The sequence below is a fragment of the Xenopus laevis genome, chromosome 8L, assembly GCF_017654675.1.
Source record: "Xenopus laevis strain J_2021 chromosome 8L, Xenopus_laevis_v10.1, whole genome shotgun sequence".
NCBI lineage: Eukaryota > Metazoa > Chordata > Amphibia > Anura > Pipidae > Xenopus > Xenopus laevis.
In genome coordinates, this window is record NC_054385.1 from 102,240,245 (window position 1) to 102,264,285 (window position 24,041).

At 37.9% G+C, this 24,041-nt stretch overlaps 2 protein-coding genes across 3 annotated transcripts in view; one reads left to right on the forward strand and one right to left on the reverse strand.

Annotated features, from left to right (window-relative positions):
* chrm5.L (cholinergic receptor, muscarinic 5 L homeolog) overlaps positions 1-24,041 on the reverse strand; it is a 105,791-nt gene that overhangs the window by 27,014 nt on the left and 54,736 nt on the right. The window contains exon 2 of one of the 2 annotated variants that reach the window (XM_041573335.1): positions 16,787-16,894. The exons of the other annotated variant lie outside the window; for it this stretch is intronic. The gene's annotated coding sequence lies outside the window, so the exon portion shown is untranslated. The remainder of the gene's footprint in view (positions 1-16,786; positions 16,895-24,041) is intronic. 2 annotated transcript variants of the gene reach the window in all.
* aven.L (apoptosis, caspase activation inhibitor L homeolog) overlaps positions 1-24,041 on the forward strand; it is a 199,242-nt gene that overhangs the window by 5,507 nt on the left and 169,694 nt on the right. Inside the window, 1 exon segment of the mRNA NM_001097152.1 lies at positions 6,650-6,818. Coding sequence (NP_001090621.1) covers positions 6,650-6,818 — 169 coding nt within the window.

Genomic DNA, 24,041 nt, shown 5'->3' on the forward strand with positions numbered 1-24,041 from the left:
AACTTGAACATCATGAAGGCTGTTAACATCTTCAAATGGTTCAAGAGAGGCCTTTGACTCCTACATGACCTCGACACGTGTTTTTTCGGATTTGAGCTATTTCCAGGGTCGTGGTATATTAAATATAAAATTTATTTTTTTGAAAATATGATTTTTAACCAGAAAAATAACCTTGAAAACTAGAATTTTCATGGAAAACGCACCTCGAACCATAATTAACAACCCCCTTAGGTTTAAGTCCCTTTTTTCGGGGTATATTATTTTGTACATGTGTGTATAGCCTTTCATATATAATAAATATTAATAATAGGATCTATTAACCAGAATGCTTGGGATCTGGGGTGTTCTGGATAAGGCATATGGATCCATACACCTTAAGTCTGCTAAAAAAAAATGATTTTTTATGAATTTATGAAGCTTAGTTGGGATCAATAATAAGCTACTGTTTTGTTATTACAGTGAAAATTGTTTTTTTAAAATGTTTTAATTATTTGCTTAAAATGTAGTCTATAGGTCAGTGGTCCCCAACCAGTAGCTCGTGAGCAACAAGTTGCTCTCCAACCCCTTGGATGTTGCTCCAACTGGCCTCAAAGCAGGAACTTATTTTCGGATTCCAGGCTTGGAGGCAAGTTTTGGTTGTATAAAAACAAAGTGCACTGTCAAACAGAGCTTCAATGTAGGTTAACAATCCACATAGGGGCTACCAAATGGCCAATCACAGCACTTATTTGGCACCCCAAGAACATTTTTCATACTAGTGTTGCTCCCCAACTCCTTTTACTTCTGAATGTTGCTCACGGGTCCATAAGGTTGGGGATCCCTGCTATAGGTGATGGCCTTCCTACAATGTTTGAATCATATCTTAAGTTGTAGACTTTTAAAGACAGTGGGATCTATCTGGGATGACTGACCACCATAATGATCTGTATTTGAAGTTGTAAGGGCATAATGTATGTGAGCCTGTTGCCACAATCCTTCACAGGACTAGACAATAGATCTTAAACAATTATCTTCTGACACGGCCTGGGGACAAGTGGACTGTTGTTGTGAGCATTATTATTTATCTTGTATCCCTTGCTGTAACTTGATTTCACCCTCAGAGCACTTGGGAAAATAAAATATTGTGCAATTCAAGTTTTAGAACACTTAAAGGAGAATTCAACCATAAAGTAAAAAAAACGCTACCCCCCTACCCTACATATACTCCCCTCCCTCCTCCCCCCAGCCTAGCTGCTACCCTGGGTAAATGCCCCTAACTCTTTACTTACCCCTCGGGGCAGATTCTGTCCTGCCAAGTTCACGGCAGCCATCTTATGGCTCTTCAGTAATGGTTGATGGGCAGGGTTAAACCACAAGTAAAATAAAAGCTTGACAAATAGAGCTTGAGCGCTTCTCCTGCTCTCCCAGCCCAGCCGCGGCTTGTATTTTGGATATATACATTACAATTTTACTCCACCTCAGATAAAGGGGTTGTTCCAAACTTTCCTTTTTAGTTTAAGGGGCAGTTTTATCAAAGGTCAAGTTTGTGAAGTTTTTTTTTTATACCTCGAATAAATTCACAACTCGAATGTTTTCTAAATTATGAAAAAAAATCTTGAATCAAGCTATTTTCAACATCAGGGTATAATACATTTAGAAAAATTTTAGTTCTTTTTACTTTTAAGCCCTGAAAAATTCTAGTCTTTTTCGAGTTTTGGCTGAAAACTACCCTCAAAAAACTAAAATTTTTCAGTAAAACAGTTTAAAGAAACTTAAAGTAGCACATTACAACTAATATGTAAAGTCCCATGGAGATTTCTGACTTGTAAATATCAAAAAACCGTATTACCATATTTCCAAAGCACCACTCCAGAAATCTGCATACTTTAGATTTCAAGGCCTAATATGTTAACAGTTGGTGTACCCCAAGAAACCATACATTTTTGTAAACGACACATTCTGACAAAATGAGTAAATGTGTCTTTTTATTCCAAACTACCAAACTGCCATTCTTTTCTGAAGTTATAAAAATCCCTGAAATTTTTAAAAACCCGCCATAAAGCTTCCAGTTTACAGAATCTTATCTCCCACAGGTTATTAGGTACCACCAACAAATATCCTAAATATGAAAAGCAGTGATCTAATGAACAACTTGATGCCCAGTTTACCCCAAGGGGACTCCAGAATGAAAATACCCCCATATGCTTTATTATTTCTGTCTGAAATGACGACCCCTGTAAAACTGAAAAATGTATTTTTGGAAAGTACACTTCCAAAATTGGGCAGATATGTCTTTCTACTCCAAACTACCAAATTGTAAATCTTTGGTAAAGTTAGTGGTTTTGACTTTCTAAAAATCACTTCAAAGCTTCCATTTTACAACACCTTATCACCCACAAATAAAATTTTTAACAATTTCCTAGTCGAATTTCACAGTTTTGGCCATGAAAAAACTCTAAAATTCAAATTTTCACTTCTACCCCAAGAGTGAAGGAGGTCATCAATATAATATTGGAAATCACCTATGGTGATTTCAGGGTTTTCAGTGTAGGGCAAGAAAGAAAGACATGATTGAAAGTTAGGGGAAAGTAGCAAGTGAACAAAAGAGTATAAGGAGGTCTGTATATAATTGCCAGTAAGGGGGTGATATTTGATCCATTATATTGGCATGGAAAGTCATAAAAGAAAGGGTTGAGTTCAAAGAGAAGGTAAAAACCGTGGAGAATCCCTGGCAAGTTTCTGTTACAGATGGCATTATTTTGAGCTAAACAGATTATGCATTATTGGAGGTTTGTTAACATTTCAGAAGATTGGGAATGGGAATGTGAATATGGTTAGAAGGGGTAAAGGGGCTTTAAAACCAAATGGGTATATTGATGGGGCCAGGGTTTGGAGAGATGTCCTCTGTGAAGTAAAGCAGGAGAGAGAGAGGATGTGACAAGGGTATTTTAATGGTTGTGCTAGAGGAGAAAAAAGTTGTATAGTGTTGAAATATATAGAAGCGAGTAGGCGTAATGTTGTTGTCTTTTACTGATGGTTTCCTTTACATTTGTAAGATATTCATATGCCGGGTGCATTCATTCGAAAGCTCTTGCACATTTAGGCATTTCTAGGAATGCTCATCAGATCTGTCTTACATTTGTACCAGGGATCTGTCTGTATTTGTGCCGCACACTATTGATCACAGACTGACGTGCATATGCCACTGGCCTGTTATATTTATTATTACTTAGAAACCACTTGCATGTTTTCTGAGAAACTGGTGCAGTAATTACTTGTTGTACTGAAATCTGTTTGATTTGTAAGAGCCGTGTTGTACCTATCAGAGGTATATATTATTGCTACTCTTTACTTTTGGCAAGAACTAGATGCTGTTCGTAGCCACACATTAAACAGAAGCCTTGGTAATGCCTGACCGTTGAGTGGATTCCTGTTTGACATATGGTTTCTCTGTTTGCATGAAAAAAAACTTTCTTTGCGTGAGTGTAATTCAGTAATCATAGTCATTAGTAAAGATATTTCCTTAAGAGGGACTCAGAGAGCTATTCGCCATTTCTATCCCAAATCACTCGGGCTTCTCTCCCAGTCTCATTGTTTCAGCTGTAAAGCTGTCAAGACATTGAAGTCTCTAACACTGGTAGCACCTCAGCAACCAGCAGAGCATTGTACAGAATAAGCAGCTGGCTGTGTAACTCATTCAGTGTCATTGAATACCACAGCTGTCCATCCAAGGTTACTGAGACAAAAGCTGCTGTTTTTGGCTTTTTGTACCCCTTGTCTGCTTTATTATAATTCCAGTCTTTCAAATTATCATTGCTGTGTAACCTACTTCTTAGCTGTCATATAAAACCACTGGATGTGTGCCAGAATGCTCTAGCTTCCTAATATAGCATTATCACCTCAAGCTATAGACTTTCTGGCAGTGCAAGGGGTATCTTTGCTCACAAGCTAAACCGTTTTCTTCAGTAATTGATCTGACAGATGCGTAGGTATAGGGAGAGATGTATTATATGGTTTGGAGGTTGTGAGGCATTTAGATCAATGGCTTTCATACCTTTGCCCTGCGTGGCTTAAAAGATGAACAACGCATTTTCACTCATTTATTTCTTAAAGGAGAAGGAAATGTCCAATCTACAGGGGATTCCAAATGTTAGGGCACCCCTCAAGTATTGTAATGACTTAACTGATACCTTTGGCCGGTGCCTCCTGTTAGCAGAAAACTGCATTGGCCTGGGGTTCTTCGGCCCCTTTTTTTTTTTTCCGCGTGGGTGAGTTTAGTCAGTAGAGTTAAAAGCCAGACTTTCAAAAAAAAAAAAAGCTTGCTTTTTAACTCTACTGCACATGCACTATTTTTGGATAAAGTTGTTACAATCCTTGGGGGGTGCCCTAATATATGCCCCCCACCATGGATTGAACCCTTCCTTCTCCTTTAAAGGAGAGCGAAAGTAAAAATCACTGGGGGTATCAATCTGTAAGCCACCCCCTAATGACTCATTGCTAACCTGCAAGCCGACATTCCTCTTCTTTACAAAATATGCACCAACTTAGGGTACTTTCAGCAAAGTGCTTAGCTGCCATCTCATTGCCTGTTCCTTACCATCCCCTGGGCTCATTGAAGGTGAGTGCATGCACAGTTCAGAAATCCACAAAAGAGTTGTGGGAGCAGCTTAGTATATCGGGTTGGGTGTATTTTTGAAAGGAATTGTACCGAAGGTTTGTAAAATTATCCTTCCCAGTGATATATTTTTTTACTTTTGTATCAATTCCTTGTTTTCAGATTATGCTTTTATGACCTTTGGGGGAATCTTAAGGGACATGTAAACCCTCCCCACAAAATTTAATCAGTGAACAGCCTCTTTGAAATCTTTCGATACCTGCCACTCTGGTTGTTAAAAGGTTAACAGTAGGCTGCATCATCACTTAGAATTTCTTCTCCTCCTCTAACCCACTCTGCCCCCTCCCTCAGGAATTTGCTTTGGCTGTTTGCTATTGGGCATGCTCAGTTGTTCTCAGCTCAGATTATGAAACACACCCTCCAGTCTAACAGCCAATGAAGAGATAGCATAACTGGTTCCCATAGAAACTCTAGCTGTCTGATCCTATTTTTTTCTCCTAACCACCTCTCCTGAGCTCAGCTTAACTATTACAATGCTCAACCTCAGCAGAACTTTTTATCAAAGTATGTTGTGCCTGTGTAAACCTGCATTCAGCATACATGTCCTGTTTGCACATGTCAATGTAACTGATGATGTGTCAGAGGAAAAATGACCTCTGGGTAAAAGCTGCTCTTTGTTTTAGGAAAATGTGATGGTGCTGGAAAATGGAGAGGGTATATGCAGTACAAATGATGTGGCTTGGGATGGGAAGCAGGCCAGACGGGCTTCTATAAGGTGCAATAGAAAGTCAGTATTTAGTTGGCTGGTGGGGCCTTTTTTGGCCTCTGTGTGGGCTGATTGGGCCTCTGTGTACCTGAAATGCCAGGGCCTATTTTAATTCTCAGTCCGGACCTGATGGGAAGTTATGCCCAACTTATATACATGGTAGGAAAATGTAGGCTTTACATATCCTTTAAGTCAGTGTAGTTCATTCCTGATCCTGCCTGATCTTGGCACTAATTCACCCCTGACCACTTTACAGAAAACATAGACGATTTCCTTTAATACACTTCAATTTACACCCTACAGTGGAAGACAGAATCTGAAATGAGGTGGTGGGTAAAAAAAAAATGATCGGGTCTTGAAGCTGACTAGACTTTAAATGTAGCTTACTTCTCTGAAATCTGAAATACTGTCTCCATCCCAATTCTGAGATGGTTCATGTCTGGATGTATAATGGAGGAAAGTTACAGTATATTAGAATGTTCAGCTCGGCTCAGTGTAGCTGAGCATTCTCATATACTGTAACTTTCCTCCATTATACTGACATTTGACCTGACTGAAATTGGGCTGCTCTGTAATGTCCATCAGGCCAACAGCAACACAAAACATATTAATTTACATCCACATGCATTTGGCTGAGAAAATTACATAAATCAACTATTGTCGTAATTGGTGTTGATACAGGAAAGTCAAAATCCCAGGAAAGTTTACTACTTGTAACCCCAGTTAATCTGTTATTTAATTTTTACTAATCCATAATAGGATTCAAACTATTCAAGGATATTGCATATCTAATTTGTCCTAATCAATATTTGGACACACATGCTAACACAGGGTCACTGCTGCTAGTGTAGAATGTCTGGACATTGTAGAGATACCATGCCAGATAAATAAACAGCGGTTACATTTCGGAGGAATTTATCAGAAATCTCGCACGCAGTGTGGTTTTGCCACTTGCTCTTTATGCTGAATGCCATGAACACTTTATTGAAAATGATTGCTTTTCTCTGAAAACACATCAAAATAAGTTCCTCCGCAGCTGTGTGCTTTGCTCTGTCGAGGCTAAGTAATAGAAAAAATAAATATATGAAACATACTCCTTGAAGACGGCACCATATGACTCCAGGCTCCTGTGGAAGGACAGTAAACAATCGGCTTATCACATCTTTGATGCTGCACCTGCCTTCACTGTAATCTCTTTACATTAAATGTTTGAGAAAGACTTCAGACTCAAGCAATACATATTCAACCAATGCTATCCTAAGATCTCTTTTTTTTTTTTTTTTTTTCAGGGCAGAAATGAGGCTGTAGAACCCCAGGAAGAGGATGAACAGGTGTCGTCAGGATTCTCCAGGAGGAAAGTAACTTCCAACTGGGATCGCTATGAAGAAACTGAGAAGGAGCCTGAAAGTAAAGTGCTTCAAAGAGGAGCCGATTACAGTGTCCTCCTTAGTTCAGCAGGTTAGTAGTCAGATCCTCTAGAAAATTAAATATTTTTTAACAATTGGTCTGTGCATATTCTGGAGCCTTTTGCTGTGGGATTATCATGGTTCAAGGCGGATTTATTTATACAATTGTTGATTGTCCTGAATGAATTGTGCATTCTTGTTGCAAATGTGTGAGAATCCAGGCTGGCTCTACCTAATTGCTTGCCATGGGCTCAGGGGATTTTGGAGGAGAACATGTAAAATAGTTTGAGAAAATATGCTGTCCTTTACTGGAAATCATCAAAATGTCATAAAAGCCACAGGCAAATGAAAAATTGAGTGGCACAGAAAATGTGTCATTGTTAGAAACTTTCATTATATCATTAAATACAGTGCTTTCAGTGTGTCTTAATTAGTGTAACTATGTATATAGAAAGGCATCAAAACATGCATAGACTAGAAAATAAACGTTTGTTCAGCAACAATTTGCGCAGGTTCTCCAGCACAGTACTGGCACCGGAAACCATCATCCACCATACTGAATATATAATATACTCTAAAATGATGTTGTTGCTTTATAATATCTTCATGTATATTGAAAATAGGCAGTCTATCTTGAGCATTTATTGAGTACAAATATATATTACTTTTCCTGGAGGGGGACAGATGAGAGAAAACGATACAATCACAAAACATATTAAGCTTCCTTTATGGGTTAGGTACTTAAAGTGAAAAGTTCCTTTTAAGACAGTTTCTGGAGCACCAAACTTTTTTTCACATGAATCTTTTGGAAAAAGAGATAGTTATAAGATAATTCTTTACATTCCAATATAACACTGCTATAATGCTGTTTGTGCCATTGCCCTTAGACTCTCAAGATCTTTTAATAACAGGAAAACAGCAACTGGTTCTTTATGTTTCATTGATGTGTGTTTTGTACATGCTAGCTAATATATAGAAGATTAAAAATATTTCCCTGCAAAGTATTTTGAGACTTTGATACTGCAGACTATTGATAATTATTCTAAGCTCTGTTGGGCAGGAACATCTTGAATCAGTTGCTTGATGTATTTTTGTTTGAAATCTGTATGTTCGGCATATACACTAATTTATTGTAGAGGACTGCCAACATGTTAATGCTTTGTAAATACATGCTAATGATCTATTGATAGTGTGTATTTTAAAGCGGAATGACCGGTTTTAATAAAGTGATCGCTTCCTTTGGAATCTTGATGTAAGAAATGTATTTATATCATAGGGGTCCAGGGGTTTGTGGTGTGTATTTTACTACGACTGCGATCCTCCCTAATACATATTGTAACACAGTGGGTTTTTTTTTAGTATAAAAGCTTATATGGAGGAATTCTTTCTGCCCCACAAAACAGCAAAAAGTCTGTCATTTGTCAGTGCTAATTTGTCTTGTGTCTTTCATTCTGATTTTTGCATTTTGTGTTTCCCCCTGTGAGTAGATGTCATTTATACCATTCTGCCATGTAGATACCGTGGAATCAACTGTCTCTTTTACTTTGCCATCATCTGGGTATAGGTCTAAATATAGATGATGTAGAACCTTCCTTCTGCTTAGTGTTTTTGTGTGCTGTCTTTTGGGGTTAGTCTTGCCTGCCTCTTGCCCAAGGCTGCTGCCTCATTCACACTCTCAAGCTCTGTTTGTTAATGACTGAAAGCTTTTCTGTGAGAGTTTTGTGGAACGCAGATCCAAGAAAATATGTATGCAAAGTCATAACTGTTTAGTATACTAGGAGGTGTACATCATATTCCTTTTTGAATGCTGAGGAAAGATTTATGTTACAGCTAAGCTGCAGGAGTATGCTATTTGTGTCAAATTAGAAAATAAAACTGTAGCACCTAGTCAGTGTTGGACTGGGACCCCAGGGGTCCACCGAAAAACCTTTGACCAGGGGCCCACCAATTAATCTTAGAGCAGGGACCCACTCATAGTACTATTATTCTTCCTCTCCTCACTCAACCGTTATTCTCCTAGTCTCTTTTATTTACATACTATAATCTTTTATTCCATCTATTTAGCCACTTCGTTCTCATAGAAATAAGGAATGGCTATGAAATAGGCCAAATGTTTAGCAGCATGAGGGTCCACTGACACCTGGGCCCACCGGGGCTATTCCTGGTATCCCAGTGGGCCAGTCCGACACTTGCCAATTATGATGCCCCAGAGTGCCGCTCAATGTTTCTCTATTTTTCTATGCCAAGAATAAGATATATATCCATACCGCTATACATGCACCGGGCCGAGCCCAACCTCTCCCATTACACCCAAATATGTCCTAAATCTGCACTCAGCCTTGCCCATTTCTCAAAAACTCTGAGCTGTTTTGCAAACTTGAGCGATTTTTTTACAGGGTACCAGTTATTGCCTATATCCTTTTAGTTCAGTTCTGGAAATGAAAGTACTAGCACCTTTATTCTTGCCATTTGTTATTTGTTTTCCAATTTGAGTTTGTCAACAGTACTTGACTTCTCTGAAACTTTTGGCCCAGAAGGCTGCCACACAATTCATATTTGTAATCTGCTATTGTGTATTCATCATCTACATTTGTAAAATCATCATGGTTGTATGTCTGCCTCAGACTTAGTTAGCGGGATCATGTTAAATAGATGTCAGCGGGATGACCGTTCTAGGGAAATGGCACATGGGGGTAGCTATAGTGTTTTGTTGCACCAGTGATCTATTCTTCTGTGGGAGGGGACGAAGTGCTACAAGCTGCTTCCCATTCAAATTAAATGAAAAAAGCCATAATTGCCCCTTGTCCTGTTCAGTGATGCAGGTCCACAAATGTCCTTTCTTTTTGAATGGGGGCAAAATTTATACAATTTTTGTCACCCTCCGCTGGAGGGAATAATTGATTCTTCCTCCAGTTCTATTACCCTTAAAAGTTTGTGCTTGGTTTTTTTTAATATAGTTTGAATTTTATTGAGTTTTAACAAGAATTATGGAAGGAAAGGAAGGGAAAGAGATAGGGGGAAGGAGGGGGAAGTCGGCTGGAGGTAGCGTTCCTTCATTGGTAAAAGTGGCTGGTGATTTAAACCATTGGGTCCATATGTTATCGAATTTACTTGGGCATCCTCTGGCTAGGTAGGTAAGCTTGTATAGTTCTAGTTGTGAGTTGATTAGAGCAATCCATCAGTTGAGGGTCGGTGGGCCCAACCGATGCAGGGTCTGTCTTTTTGGTGTAGAACAGGAGCAGTCTCATTAGATGTCTGTTATGCACTCTGGGCAGCAGGGAGTTGAGTAGGCCCAATAGGCAAGTAGCCAGATTGAGTACCTGAGAAAGTACCAACTCACTGGCCATAAAATTTATAAACCATTTCCAGAAGTGCAGGAAGTTGGCAGTGGGGGCTCTGCACCTCGGGCAGTTGGAGATACCAACCCTTCCCATACAATGTAACTTGTGGTATGAGATATGTTTGGTGAATGATTCTGAATTGTATAAGTTTATCTCTAGTACTTACTAAAGAGAGGTTGAGGTTATATGTGATTTCTTCTAACTGGATCCCGCTGGCTTCCCACTTGTACTTCACTCTAGGCCATGGGTCGTATCTCTATGCTCTGCAAGGTGGGGAAATTAAGTGTTCTAAGTCTGAGGACTGGAGTTGTGGAGGGGGGCTGAGAATTTTGCTGCACAAAGATGGGTTTTCTGAGTGTATCTAAATTCAGACAGATCAGGCAGAGAAAAGGATTTGGCGAAGGTGGGGCAGGGTGTGTAATGTCCCTTAGTGTAGACATGAGATATGTGTTTCACGCCTAACTTAGAAAGATTTGCATGAGTGCATTTTTTTAAAGACCGGTTCATTTAAGTAGTTTGGTTGTTGTAGTACACTTATTGTACTTGTGCTTGCTGAAAAGCATGCCGAATGCTTATGGCACACCGTGTTCAGAAACAGGCTCTCACAATACCTTAAATAGTCTATCCATGCCCTAAAAGCACTGCTTGCTGTAGCAGAGCATGGCAAATCCTGTGGTTATGGCACACGCTGACAGTGACAGATGGGCTCCACCCCAGAAATGCTCACTTTCACGTTTCTGAGCTGAAGTTTCCGGGCACTGCCAGAATAATTCATAAGCAGATAATTTTTCATACTCTGCTACAGCAAGTGCTGACAATATATTTTGGAAGTTGTGATATCCTTGGTTGTCTGCCTGTACATCATGAGAACACTATGGCCCTTGTGCCGTAATTCTAAAGGTGTTTTTTTTCTTTTTTTGTTCACTCATAGTTGATGTACACATCATTGTATTGAACTTGGAGACATCTGGAGTTATTCTAAAGACTACAATTTTAGACTTGCCATAAAATATTTTAGTGTGGATTTTATTTCATCATTTTAATGTTACTTACTAAATGAGTTATTTTATATAGAAAATAATCAAATACAAGTATTGTCTTGAAGGTAGTAGATAATTTAAAAACAGAAGTCTGTGTTTTATCATCTTACAGAGCAGATAAAAGAAGAAACCACATGAAATGTCTTTGTATAATAAGCAGAAAATACAGATGCTATAGCCGTACCATTAAACTTCATATCTCTTAAATGTCACTCGAATCTATGATTACAAGCTATTAAATTATCATTTTTATTCCGGACTGAGGCTGTATGATAAGTTAGGTGTTAGATGTTTTCTGAAAAGGGTTCACTAAATGCCAATCTGTGTTTTTGAGAACATTGGTCTGTTTGATCAGCAGCCCGTAGGCATTTTAGCAGAGAAGAGAAAAAAAAAAGACAAAAACAAACACTGGCTTCTAGAGTTTTGTAGCAAAGTCAATTGGAAAATTGACATAATTAGATGTGCTTTTAATCTTATCAGGGAACTGTCTCCTCTTAGCATAATTGAAATGGTGTTCGGACCTTCTTTTAAGGATGTTCGCAGGAGAGAAAATTTGTACAAACAAGGTACTGATCACATAAACTCAAGAGACCTGTCATCCAGGGAACTGGAAGCATTCCATTTCTGGAGCTCATTGAGTTATTTTTGAAAACGAACTTCTCTGTCAACTCAGTAGGGCATTTTCAGCACTCTCTTCAAGACTAAAATATTTATAATTCAGCTTTTAACAGTGCTCACCCCTCTCATCTTTCATAAATCTAGTTCCTATTCCTCTGAATACTTTTTCATATAAAAGAATGCCTTATGTAATTTGGAAAATTTTTTGCGATGCCCTAGATTTATTGATTTATGTTGCCTAGTTCTAAAGCTACTTCCTATTAGCGATCAGTAAAATTGTTCCAAATGTGATTCAAAAGTTTATTGATGCAGTGGATGTGTGAGCTCAAGGCTGTAAATAAATCTATATAGAAACTCATGGCATTTTCAACAAAGCCCCACTCTGATGTTAAGTTAGATCAAACCACAGATAGGAAATGAATGTAAACTTACTTACAATAATTTTAAGGAACTGCTGAGCCCAAAGCTTGGTATTAGCAGTCTAAATCTGCTAATATTTCAGAAATCACTAAAAATAAAAACAATTCATGTGCATTGCAAAAGTGGGCAGAAGAGCACTATGAGTATGTTTATTTTCTATTTGATATTGGGAGACACATTTATCAAAGGTTGAATTTCGATTTCATGTGAGTTTTTTTTTAAACTCCTCTAAATTTGAAATTCAACCATTCAATTTATTATTGAAATCAAATTTTTAAAACTCTGATTTGAAACTACCCGAAAATTCTAATCAAATTTGAATCAAATTCGATCAAACTCAATTCGAGATTTTTTTCTCCAAAAAAAAAACTTGAATGTCAGGAAGGCTGCTAACAACTCCAAATTGATCTCTGGACCTTTCCCATAGACTTAAACAGCTATTCGGCAGGTTTTAAGTGGCGAATAGTTGAATTAGAATTCTTAAAGGGCCAGAGTATGATAAAAAATCAAATTAAATTTAAAAACAAAAAACAAAAACTAGTGTCGAATTTGAAAGTTTTGACCATAAAAAAAAATTGGAAAATTTGAATTAGAATTTTCAATTAGACCCTTGATAAATCTGCCCCTAGATCTCTTTTAAAAGGGAAATTTCACACAGAAGGCTGTTACATATTTTTCCGAAGCATCGTGACAAACCAAAATGGAATGATTATTGAAGAAGTATAAATATGTCTTGCGGCCTGGCAGCGACTAAATGCTGGAGATGCTCCTGGTGTGACATCAGCTCTTAAAATATGTCTTGTATAATTAAAACATTGAGAGGCCCATCCAATTGATGAGCATTCTGGTTTAGGTTCTAACAAGCAATTATAAAGTGATTTCAATGTACAATGCCACTAAATAAAACTCAACTGAATTAAAGAGGAAGTTCACCTTTTTGTATGATATAGTTGGGCGAAGTTAAAATTGGCCTTTATTACTTTTCTATTAATTATTTGAATCATTTACCTTCCTATGCTGCCATTTTGCATCCTGCAACACAAAATGATATCATATACCCCTCCAGGTTGTCCAAATTTAAGCATGACTTGGGGCTTGCTGGAAAATAATAGTTTTTGGGGGTGATTAGGGGTTGTAACAAGACATGACCTAAAATGGTTTATTTTTCTAACTTTACAACAGAGGTTTTCAGAAGCTTTACAGAAATAACATTAAAAGCAGTACGATGATTTGTATAGAAAGAAAACAGAGCTTAAAATCACACAGCCAATGCATAATCATATGGAAGGACCATGAAGTGATTGACTTTAAAAAAAAAAAAAGAGCAATGTTAAAGTTTGGTCAGCTCTGGTTTAGAGTACTATGGAAAGGACAAGGAAAAAGAAAGTGTGATAGAGAGAGCAAAGGAGATGAAACGTGTTTGCAGTGCTTTCCATAGTAAAAAGTAGATTTAGATACATTTTTAAGCACTTGGGCAGTATGCCACTTGGTTGTCAGGAGTTGTCATAGCAACCAAAGAGTGTGAGACTTCAGATATAAGAACGGCTTAATAAAAGAATATAAATCATATATCGTACAATAGATGTAGGGCCCAGATCAGCTGATCTGAACTGACTCCAGCTTCTGAAGGGTAGCCAGTAGGGATGGGTGAATTTAACCCGTTTCGCTTCTCCGAAAATTTGGCAAAATGCACTAAAGTCTATGAGCGAAATTTTTTTGACGCGTGACATTTTTCTTGCCCCATTGACGTCAATGGGTGCCATTTCCACGGCGAAACATGGCGAAAAAATGTTTTTGTCCCTAGTAGCCAGTACAGCATGGGGATCAATGGAGACATTTTACTGTGCACGTAACCACTCCAGGTGAGAGACACATGGCTTTTGTACTTGTTTAACTTTAATAAACATGTTAATTGAGTGCTTTCAGACACATTTCCCAGTGCATAGACAACTAACCAACAAAGCTAAAAACAGATGACATTAGGGACCAATTAATCATCTACTTTAGCTACAAGCCTTAATACAGAGCCATTTATGCATGACATGCAATACATTTGTCCCACACATTTAAGTGTTATCTATCATTCATGAACAAAAGACACATTAGCTATACCGAGTGATCCACACTAATATAGAGATTTTTATTCGGAATCAATATTTATGTCTGTTATTCAGTGAGAAAAAAAAATACAATCAAAGACCTTTGTTACACATGACCCAGAAACTTACCCAGATCTATTTGTTAATCATTGCCTGTACATTAATTATTGCCTAACCAAATTCAGCGCCTATTTACGGTACATGATTGATGTTTTATTTGTGGTCGTCTTAAAATGGCCTCAAAGCAAAAATCAGTACAATTTGTATTTTTTTTTTTTTAAAATTCGTAAGTTTACCGTTGTGCTAATATAGTCACAATTTCTGCACCTATGTGTAAATCTTATTTAAGGTGCATCTGGGTCATTAGGAATATCACAGACGTTCTCTTACATGTCCATTATTTGTGCACAATTTAGGTAGTATAAAAAAAAGTGTGTAAATGGAGAACTCAACACCTGGCCTATGACACATCATAATTGTTACGTCTATGGCCACCTTTATAGTCACATGCAGGTCTGGACTGGAATCCAACATAGGCCCTGGCATTTTCAGTACAAAAAGGCCCAAGCAGCCCCACAGACCCACTGTATGGTCACTCTCTGTAGCATCTTACAGCAGCCCCTCTGGCATTTGCCAGAACCCACAGATTGTCAGTCTGGGCCTGGTTACATGATTTTAGATTAGTAGTTTCCAAACTGTGGGGCTGCCCACTCTGAAAAGGGGCCAGAGCAGTGAGTGTGGGCCCAGATTGATAAACAGGCAGTTACCCAAATGTATTCATAGAACTATAGCTAAAATAGCTGTCACCTTATTATAACCCAAGGATGAACTGCTGGACCTCAGAAGGGAGCTCAACAAGTCCAGTAATCACAGTAATATCTAGCAGGCCTGTAACTAGACTTGTGTTGGTAGCGCTGGAAAGGATAATAAGTGGATACCACATTATAAAAGTAGAGATGCATTATCTTCCAAGCACGTTTCTAACCACAATGATAAATCATACATTTAGTTCAACTACAAAAGTCTGGAGTTTTGTTGTTGCATTTGCAGGTGTCAAAAAGTTTATTGAGGATGAGTCACCATTTCTTATAAAGGTTTCTTTTCTGTTAGAGCCGATAGAATGTTAATTGTTCTTATCAAGTGTCGTCTTACCATATGGTACCTGTACAATGGAACGTTTGCTGTATTTAATTCAGCATAGCTTGCAGATGCGTCCTGTTAATAATGTTACTACTCTGAAACTGCTTGGATAGAAGAGGGGAAAGCACAATCTGCATCATTTTTGGAGGTAAGGTTAATAAGCTAAAGCTGGCCATAGATGTTGAGATTTTTAAAAGATCAGATCCTGATCGTGAGACCACGATCTTCTCAGAACGATTGTACGAATTTACCATCAACTAAAAAGACCAATTTGCTTGGCCCTGCAAACATAGATAGATTGCACTGGGACCGACAAAGATTTTTTGACCTGGCCGATCAATTTCCTGACAGATGTCGGCCGAAAAATCGTAAGATGTACGATCGTTCGAATCCCACTAACCGCACGATAATTTCGAAGGATTGGTCGGGCTTCCTAAAATCGGTCGTTTGGCAAGAAGAATCGTTGCGTCTATGGGGAGCTTAAGACTCAGGGCCCTGTGAGTTGTAAAACTGATGACTTTCTTTGGGTATTGGCAACCAAGACATTGAACTAAACAGCCCAAATGCAAGTTGTCATTCCGTGTTGTTTACAGTGTAACACAAGATATGTACTCTATAATGTAGAGAGAAACATTTTCTGCCCAATATCAGCCCTCTGTGAATCTCAGAGGGTGCAACTAGTTAAAGATAAGGGAATCTGTTATTGCTACAACCGATTACTTGTACAAGTATGTTTATGAGCCAGCAGCAGTCATATCTTTTTTGGTACGTTTGGACATTCTGGGAAGAAATCCTAAAAATAAATTTTCCAACAAAATCTTATCAGCGGACAACTCTGAATATAAAGTGGCAAATACAATAACAAATTCAGTGTTTCATGAACAGGAACATCATGTGTACTCCATCCCATTGTTCTCCACATTTATGACTTCTTGCTGGGCCAGTGCAGCCCCTCTCATGTGTTTGGAAGTTTTTCATACAGATCAACTTATCTTGCACTGGCATTAAGTTGTTTTACTTAAAGGGATCCTGTCATCGGAAAACATGTTTTTCATGCATTTCTCTCCTAAAGTGCAGGCACAAGTCACATGACTTGGGGCAGCTGGGAAATTGACAATATGTCTAGCCCCATGTCAGATTTCAAAATTGAATATAAAAAAAACTGTTTGCTCTTTTGAGAAACTGATTTCAGTGCAGAATTCTGCTGGAGCAGCACTATTAACTGATTCGTTTTGTTAAAAAAACATTTTCCCATGACAGTATCCCTTTAAATTAAACCTATGGATACACGGAACCTGTACACAATTTACTTTTATGAACCGTCAAAGTCAAGTCTCAAACATACACCTTAGCATAGCTTACCTTATATGAAAATTCTTTTTCATAATGTTACTTCTTTCTTATTCATCGGTTCATAATAAACGTGTATTGAGGGACGCATTTCCACTCTGTTTTTGATTTTGGAGATTACTGTAAATTAAGAGTGACATCTTTCTTTTATTGTTTTGTTATTTCAAGTAAGCACGAAATTCACAACAAAACATATAATTGTATTATGGTATAATTTATTTATTTGGTCCAAAAAAATCAGACCAGTTAAAGAATCACTGTATATAGGGCCTTAAGCTGGCCATAGACGCAAAGATCCGATCATACGAATCATCGATCAGACTTCCCCATCTCCCGACCTGCCACTAATCATTCAGATCAAATAAAGTAGAATAGAAGAGATCAGCCGATGTTTTGCCCCTGACCGCAATCGTACAAAAGTTATGTTCAACAAAATGTCGGGACTCCACGCCCCGTCCGAAAATCGCACGAATACTCGATTCGTACGATCAGATCTTTGCTTCTATGGCCATCTTAACTCAGAGATATAAGCGTGAACTGGAAATGTGTATGTTTGATTTATGTTTAGACTTGTTCAGCTGTTTCTTAATTTTTGAGCTTACTTATAAACCTCAGGTGCACAGTGGTTTATTTAGCATATTGCTATTTTTACATTGATGTTGTGCCTATGCATAAATGGGTTAAGATCATCTGCGTTTCTGTATGCCTGCATTTAGAGGACTCCTATTCAGTTCTCTGATTTCTCATTACTTTTAGCTTGCCATTACCTTGTGACATACATACTAATCAGATAGAGGGTAAACACTCAAAACAGTATACGATTTCTTAACAGGTCAATTTTGGATTTGCAAATATTTGGACATTGAGCAAAAGTAGCTCTTTGAAACATAATGTAAAAAAAGGAGACAAAAAGACTACCCGATGAAGACAGACAAATGTACATAAAATATAGTCTTATCACTATGGGGCAGATTTACTAAGCTCGAGTGAATAATTCGAATGGAAAAATATTCGAATTTCGAAGTATTTTTTTGAGTACTTCGACCATTGAATTGGTAAAAATTCGATCGAATCGAATGATTCGAAGTAAAAATCATTTGACTATTCGACCATTCGATAATCGAAGTACTGTCTCTTTAAAAAATACTTCGACTTCATACTTCGCCACTTTAAAACTTCCGAGGTGCAATTTTAGCCTATGGGGACCTTCCCCAGCACTTTTCTAAGTTTTGTTTGATCGAATAAAAATCCTTCAATCGATCGTTTAAAATCGTACGAATCGTTCGATTGAAGCTTTGCGCTAAAATCCTTCGAATTCGAATGATTTTACTTCGAGGGTCGAAGACCCTTGATAAATCTGGGCCTGTATGTTGGTATGATTTTTTTTTTTTTTTTACAAACAAGCAGCTTAGAATCATTTCTGCCTGTATGTATCACAGCTACCTTAGTTATACGTAGTTGTCTAGCATTGAAGCACGAATCTCCCTGTTGGTTCATAAATAATGATGGATGAACCACCGAATCCTTTGTGAAATATTCAGCTGAATCCAAACCCTAATTTGCATATACAAAAACAATATTTTTACTTTACTTACTAAAAGTCACATGATTTTAAGGATTTGGATTCAGTTTGGCTGGGCACAAGTATTCGGCTGAATCCGAATCCTGCTGAAAACAGCCGAATACCAAACCGAATCCTGGATTCGGTGCATCCCTAATCAAAAGGCATATGCTTTATTTGGAAAGAATGAATTCAGAAAATACCTTTTATGTAGAGCACTAATCAATCACAAATTTACTTTGCTTTTTTTAAACTAAAAATTACAAATTGCTAAAATGTGTTATTACTTATGTTCCACTGAATTTAATGAACTGTAAAGACAGTTGTGAATTACAAAAAATATGCTCAGGGATTGATGGGAATGATTGACAGCCTTTGTAAAACACAGCAAGATGCCAGCTTTGTATAAATAAGGGATACCAATAATAATTTATCACAGAAATTAGGGATGCACTGAATCCAGAATTTGGTTTGGGATTCGGCCTTTTTCAGTAGGATTTGGCCGAATCCGAATAAAAAAAATTACATGACTTTTTATCACACAAACAAAGAAGTCAAAAGATTTTTACTCTTTTTCCCTTGTTTTCCTTATTTTTATAGCAAATTAAGGTTCGTATTCGATTTGGTATTCGGCCGAATCTTTCACAAAGGATTTGGGATTTGTCCGAATCCTAAAATAGATTCATTGCATCCCTAACAGAAATATAGGTGCAGTTTCACATCTGTGCAGAATCCCATGGTTTAGCATTTTGCTTATATCATTTTGTTACCAGCTTTGCTATGTGAGACCACCAGAAGGCATCTCTTCATGATTATATTCTAATAAATATGTTCCTGTTTTCTTGCTGACCAGCAGCACTGCTATCTCTACAGTACATCCAACATATGCTTATGAATATTACCTTCCGGGTAAGTTTTAGCGCAGTTCAGCAGCTTTTGAGCAAGCTGTGCATTTGAAGCGTTGCCTTACGACAAGTGGAGTTTTTTTTAGCAATGATTAAAAGGCTGATATCAATATACCCCAAATGCAGTTACGATTCATGTAAGCTTAAACCACATTTCTGAAAATGATTCATCAGTTTTACAGCACATCATTGACTGATAATTTATTTTGTATGCCTTTTGGGCGTAGGTGAGGAGTGTATACTCATATTAAGTTAAATTTCCTTTGAAGTCCGTTGTGATCATTTACTAACATAGGTGCTAAATTGCCAATAGCAACCAATAAAGAATGTTTTTATAAGGCAATAATGAAATTTGGCACCTATCATATTTTTTCCCAATATTTTTCAGGTCATCAGAAGTTTGTGTTGGCATATAAAACAAAGTACTAATGATACATTGGTATATGACATATGGTCATATTTCAGACCGTGGCAATCACAATTAGGGATGGAATAGTAATTGCAGCAGTTAAGACTGACTACTTTGAGGCAATTTCCATTTATCTCTATGGAAGTATTTTATGATTTTTTTACTCTGAAATATTTTACTGTATGTTTGCCTGAAAAACACTGCAGGCAGATGGCTGAAATTGGTAATTTGTTCTACAAACCTTAGACTAGGCAAGACTGAGCTAGAATTACAAAAGAAGGGGCACATGGAACTCTTATTAAACATTAGCAAAATAAAAATAAAAAACACAATACGTTTCAACCTTATACAGAGGCGTCTTTGTCAGGGGCACATATATAAAAATACAAAGACCACCTCTGTATGGGGTTGAAATGCATTGGGTTTTTTTTCTATTTTTTTACATTCTGGAGTGCCCTGTGCTCGTTCTTTTGTGTTGATGTCACTATGGGGAATTCCAGGTAGCCTCCTTACAGAGCGCACCCAGTCCTATTAAAATATTAAAGCGTGCAAATCTAACATGCATATGAACTAGAATTAAATGTAAGCTAAACCGAAATTGGCCTGGTCATGTCAGAAGATAGAAGCAAGTTTCAGAATTTATCATTTATTGTCCAGCTCTACAATCTTTTCTTTAACCTTACTGGAACAGATAGGAATGTGTTCATTGCTAGGGGTGCAAAAACTTTTTGCCCAGTACAGTTTTGTAGCGTCCCCAGCAGTGTTTGCCATAGTTCTTCTGTTAATGATGAACAGTTGTGTAGCATAGTGGAAAGGAGCTTCTCTATTAAGGTACATCACTGTATATGGTGTTGCAGCGCTAAAAACACGTTAACTGCAATATAATGGCTCCTTTCTGATTACCCCAATGCATTTGGTTTCACTGTGTCGACATTTCACTGTTTCCCAAATGTATCTGCAGTTGGGTGAATTTTTATGTAAAACAGGGCAGTTCCACCTAACTATTGCTTTTTGGCAAAATTGCTTTCTTTTTATTTTGATGATTGTAACCTTTTAACAGAAAGGAAATAAAGTACAGCAAACATCGGTGTAAATATATAGGTTATTCATTCTTTAGGGCATTAGAACACACAGCGATTCTGGATGTTTTGTTTCTCAAGCCTTCAGTTGCGTCCCTACACAATAAAGTACTTGTTTATTCTCTAAGTGTCTGGAAGAATTACATCTCAGAAGTGACTAAGGGAGCTTTATACATACATTTAGCAAGTTCTTTTTTTCAACCTGTTAGTTACGGTTTTTTTATTATTATTTAGAAAAGACATCAGTCCATATAGTTCATCCCTTTGAAAAATAATATTGATGCTTATGAGCTACAGATAAACCCACTATAACTTGAAAATAAATATCTGCTGGTTTATTTATTTACTGAAGGAGGCCTGTTTTATCTGCCATATCTGCTGGATCCAATGGTTGAAAAGCATGCTTTCGGTTAATGACATGCTTGATATCTTCTACTGTGGGCGACAAAACTTTTGAAAATAGCTTTCCGTTCGTGTGTGCTGCTGGAAAATGCAGGAGAAGGCAATATTCAATGGGAAATGCAGGAGAAGGCAATATCCAGGGGAAAATGCAGGAGAAGGTGATGTCCAGTGTAAAATGCAGGAGAAGGTGATGTCCAGTGTAAAATGCAGGAGAAGGCAATATCCAGCAGAAAGTGCAGGAGAATGTGATGTCCAGTGTAAAATGCAGGATCAGTCAATATCCAGTGAAAAATGCAGAGGTCAAGAACAACCTCAGGCATGGGGTTGGCAGGAGGGAGCCTGTGTGCTGAGTAACTCAGGTCACGCAGGTTGCAAGATAGATTGATTGCAGAAGCCATATAAAGTGAAGCATGGTGATTTAAAGGAGAACTCAACTCCCCACTAATAAAAACCCCTACCCAGTACTCTACATAGTCCTCCCTCCCTGCTCCCCCCCCCGCATAGGTGAAAACACCTATAAGTGCCCCTAATCCTTTAATCGCCTATAGGTGCAGAGTAAGTGCAGCAGAGCTCATGGGTGCCATCTTCTGTTTTTTTGGATTTCTTCGAGAAGTGAGTGCCGTATTGGTGCATGCGCCATATTAGAGCAGTCTTCCTGTTCGTAGCAACTGCACATGCTCCAAAAGAGACAGAAATTGCAGAAGGGAAGGAAGAGAACCTGAAGAAATCCAAAGAGCCGGAAGACGGCACCCATGAGCTCTCTGCACTTATAGGTGTTTGACTTGACAAGTACTTCCATAAGCTAAACTTAGAATCCAAATTATTAAAATGGACATTTATTGTGATGTGAATGAGATGGAATAGATCTTGTTTTCAGATATCTTCATGTACAGTTTACTGCTATTCCTGTCCTTATATTGATATAGCTTGCCAGCATTAATTGGTTTTGTCATCATTCAATGCTTAGCTTAATTAATATAAACTTTTGATAGTTCTACTGCCGTCTATTATTCCTCCAGTCAAAAACCCTGATTTGTTTGGTTGCTCTCCGAATAGTACAGTATTTTAATGTGTTTTTGAATTGTGCAAACCTATAAAAATAAGTCAGCGGTGTGTGACTGTTTTCTGTTGCTGTGATTATATTGGAGGAAACCCTGCATTGTGTCATGTACTCATGCAGCTTACCTTGTCTGCCTCGTATCACTTATGTAGAGTGATCTTTCTGCCCAGCTGAAATTCACCCATTAGATGAAACTGGCTACCAAGCAAATGGATGAAAGACTGACCTTTGGATTGATGCCTTTTTTTTTTTTACTTTTACATTTTTAGTACATTCTCAGCAACATAAAAAGTACAGTGATACCAAGCAAAGTGGAAAAATGCAAGATATTAATGTTGTTTCCAAATCAGAAATGCCCAAATGTATATAATTTAATAACCAGACACTACAATAAAGTGTAACAATATAAATTGGTGTTCTATACTTTAAATGGTCAAGGTCTGTTGGTGTTGGATATAAAAGGGAGAAGGGTAATTATACTTCTAGGGTATCATCTCCTGTCAGCTAAGCATCTTGTGTGAGACACTGGTCACTCTTTTCTATTCTCACTTTTCTCCCTTCTCTCTTTTTTTTTAGGTTTAATTTAACCTGAATAAAATCACTTTCATGTTAGGTCATGTCAGACCAGGAGCCAGCCGGTATTGTGTTTACTCTATTTGGCAACACAAGACAAATATAATAATATGCATACATTTCGGCACGTCACTCATACACCCATATATTGCTGATGCAACCTTGTTCGCAGCTACCCCATTCTTGCAGTAACACAGTCTAGAGTCCTTCAGCAGGTCGGGTACCCGCAGGTCACCCGCAAAAACCAGCAGAACCCTGCGGGTTGCGAGCAGACGTTCCGTGTGCCAGTATAGACGCGGTTGACAGTTCTGCGGGTTGCAGGTCAGGCCACGGGTCTTCTCAATAGCGATTTTTACTCCTTTTTTCTGACCATGTGTACTTCCGATGATGTCACTTCCAGTTGACAACGACAGCACTTCCAGTTTTACCCCCTTTTTCTGATCACGCCTACTTCCGATGATGTCACTTCCGGTTTACAATGACAGCACTTCCTGATTCTTGATGGTCAGCGGGTCTGGGTTGTGTATAAGGTACTTGCAGCTCAGGTAGCGGGTCCAGGTTGTGGATTGCAGGTTGCGGGTACGGGTCGGTACGGGTTCCAAAAAATGGACTAACACAGTCTTCTCTATTGTACAGGGCATATGGACTGAATTGTGGACAGCAACACTAGCTATTTTATTCTGCATATGAAAGTTTTACAAGCTTTTGGTGTATTTCCCATAATCACCTTTTACTGTTATTTTGTTGCCTAGTTCTTTAAATTATTCATCTTCATGTTTTCTTTTCTAAATACATTTTTGTGTTTACAATTAATTGCAACTGCCTGATACCAAGACGGTTTTCTCCACTGTAGTCAGGTAACTACTGATTTGTGATCGATTTTAACCTATGGAGTGAGTGGGCTACTTGGGGGATATGAAGACTACTTGAAGGGCCACATTCAGCCAGGGGGTCCTGTATTTCGGAATACCACATCTTTTTACGTGCTACATAATTATATTGACTTTGTTTAAAATATTTCTTACAGGGTTCACCTTTAAATTAACTTTTAGTTTGTTATAGAATGGCTAATTCTAAGCAACTTTTCAATTGGTTTTAATTATTTATTTTTATAACTATTTATAATTAATAATCTTCTGACTCCTTCCAGCTTTCAAATGGGCATCGCTGATGCCCTTTAAAAAGCAAATGCTCTGTAAGGCTACAAATGTATTGTTATTGCTACTTTTTATTTCTCCTCTTTCTAGTAAGGTCCTCTCCTATTCATATTCCAGTCTC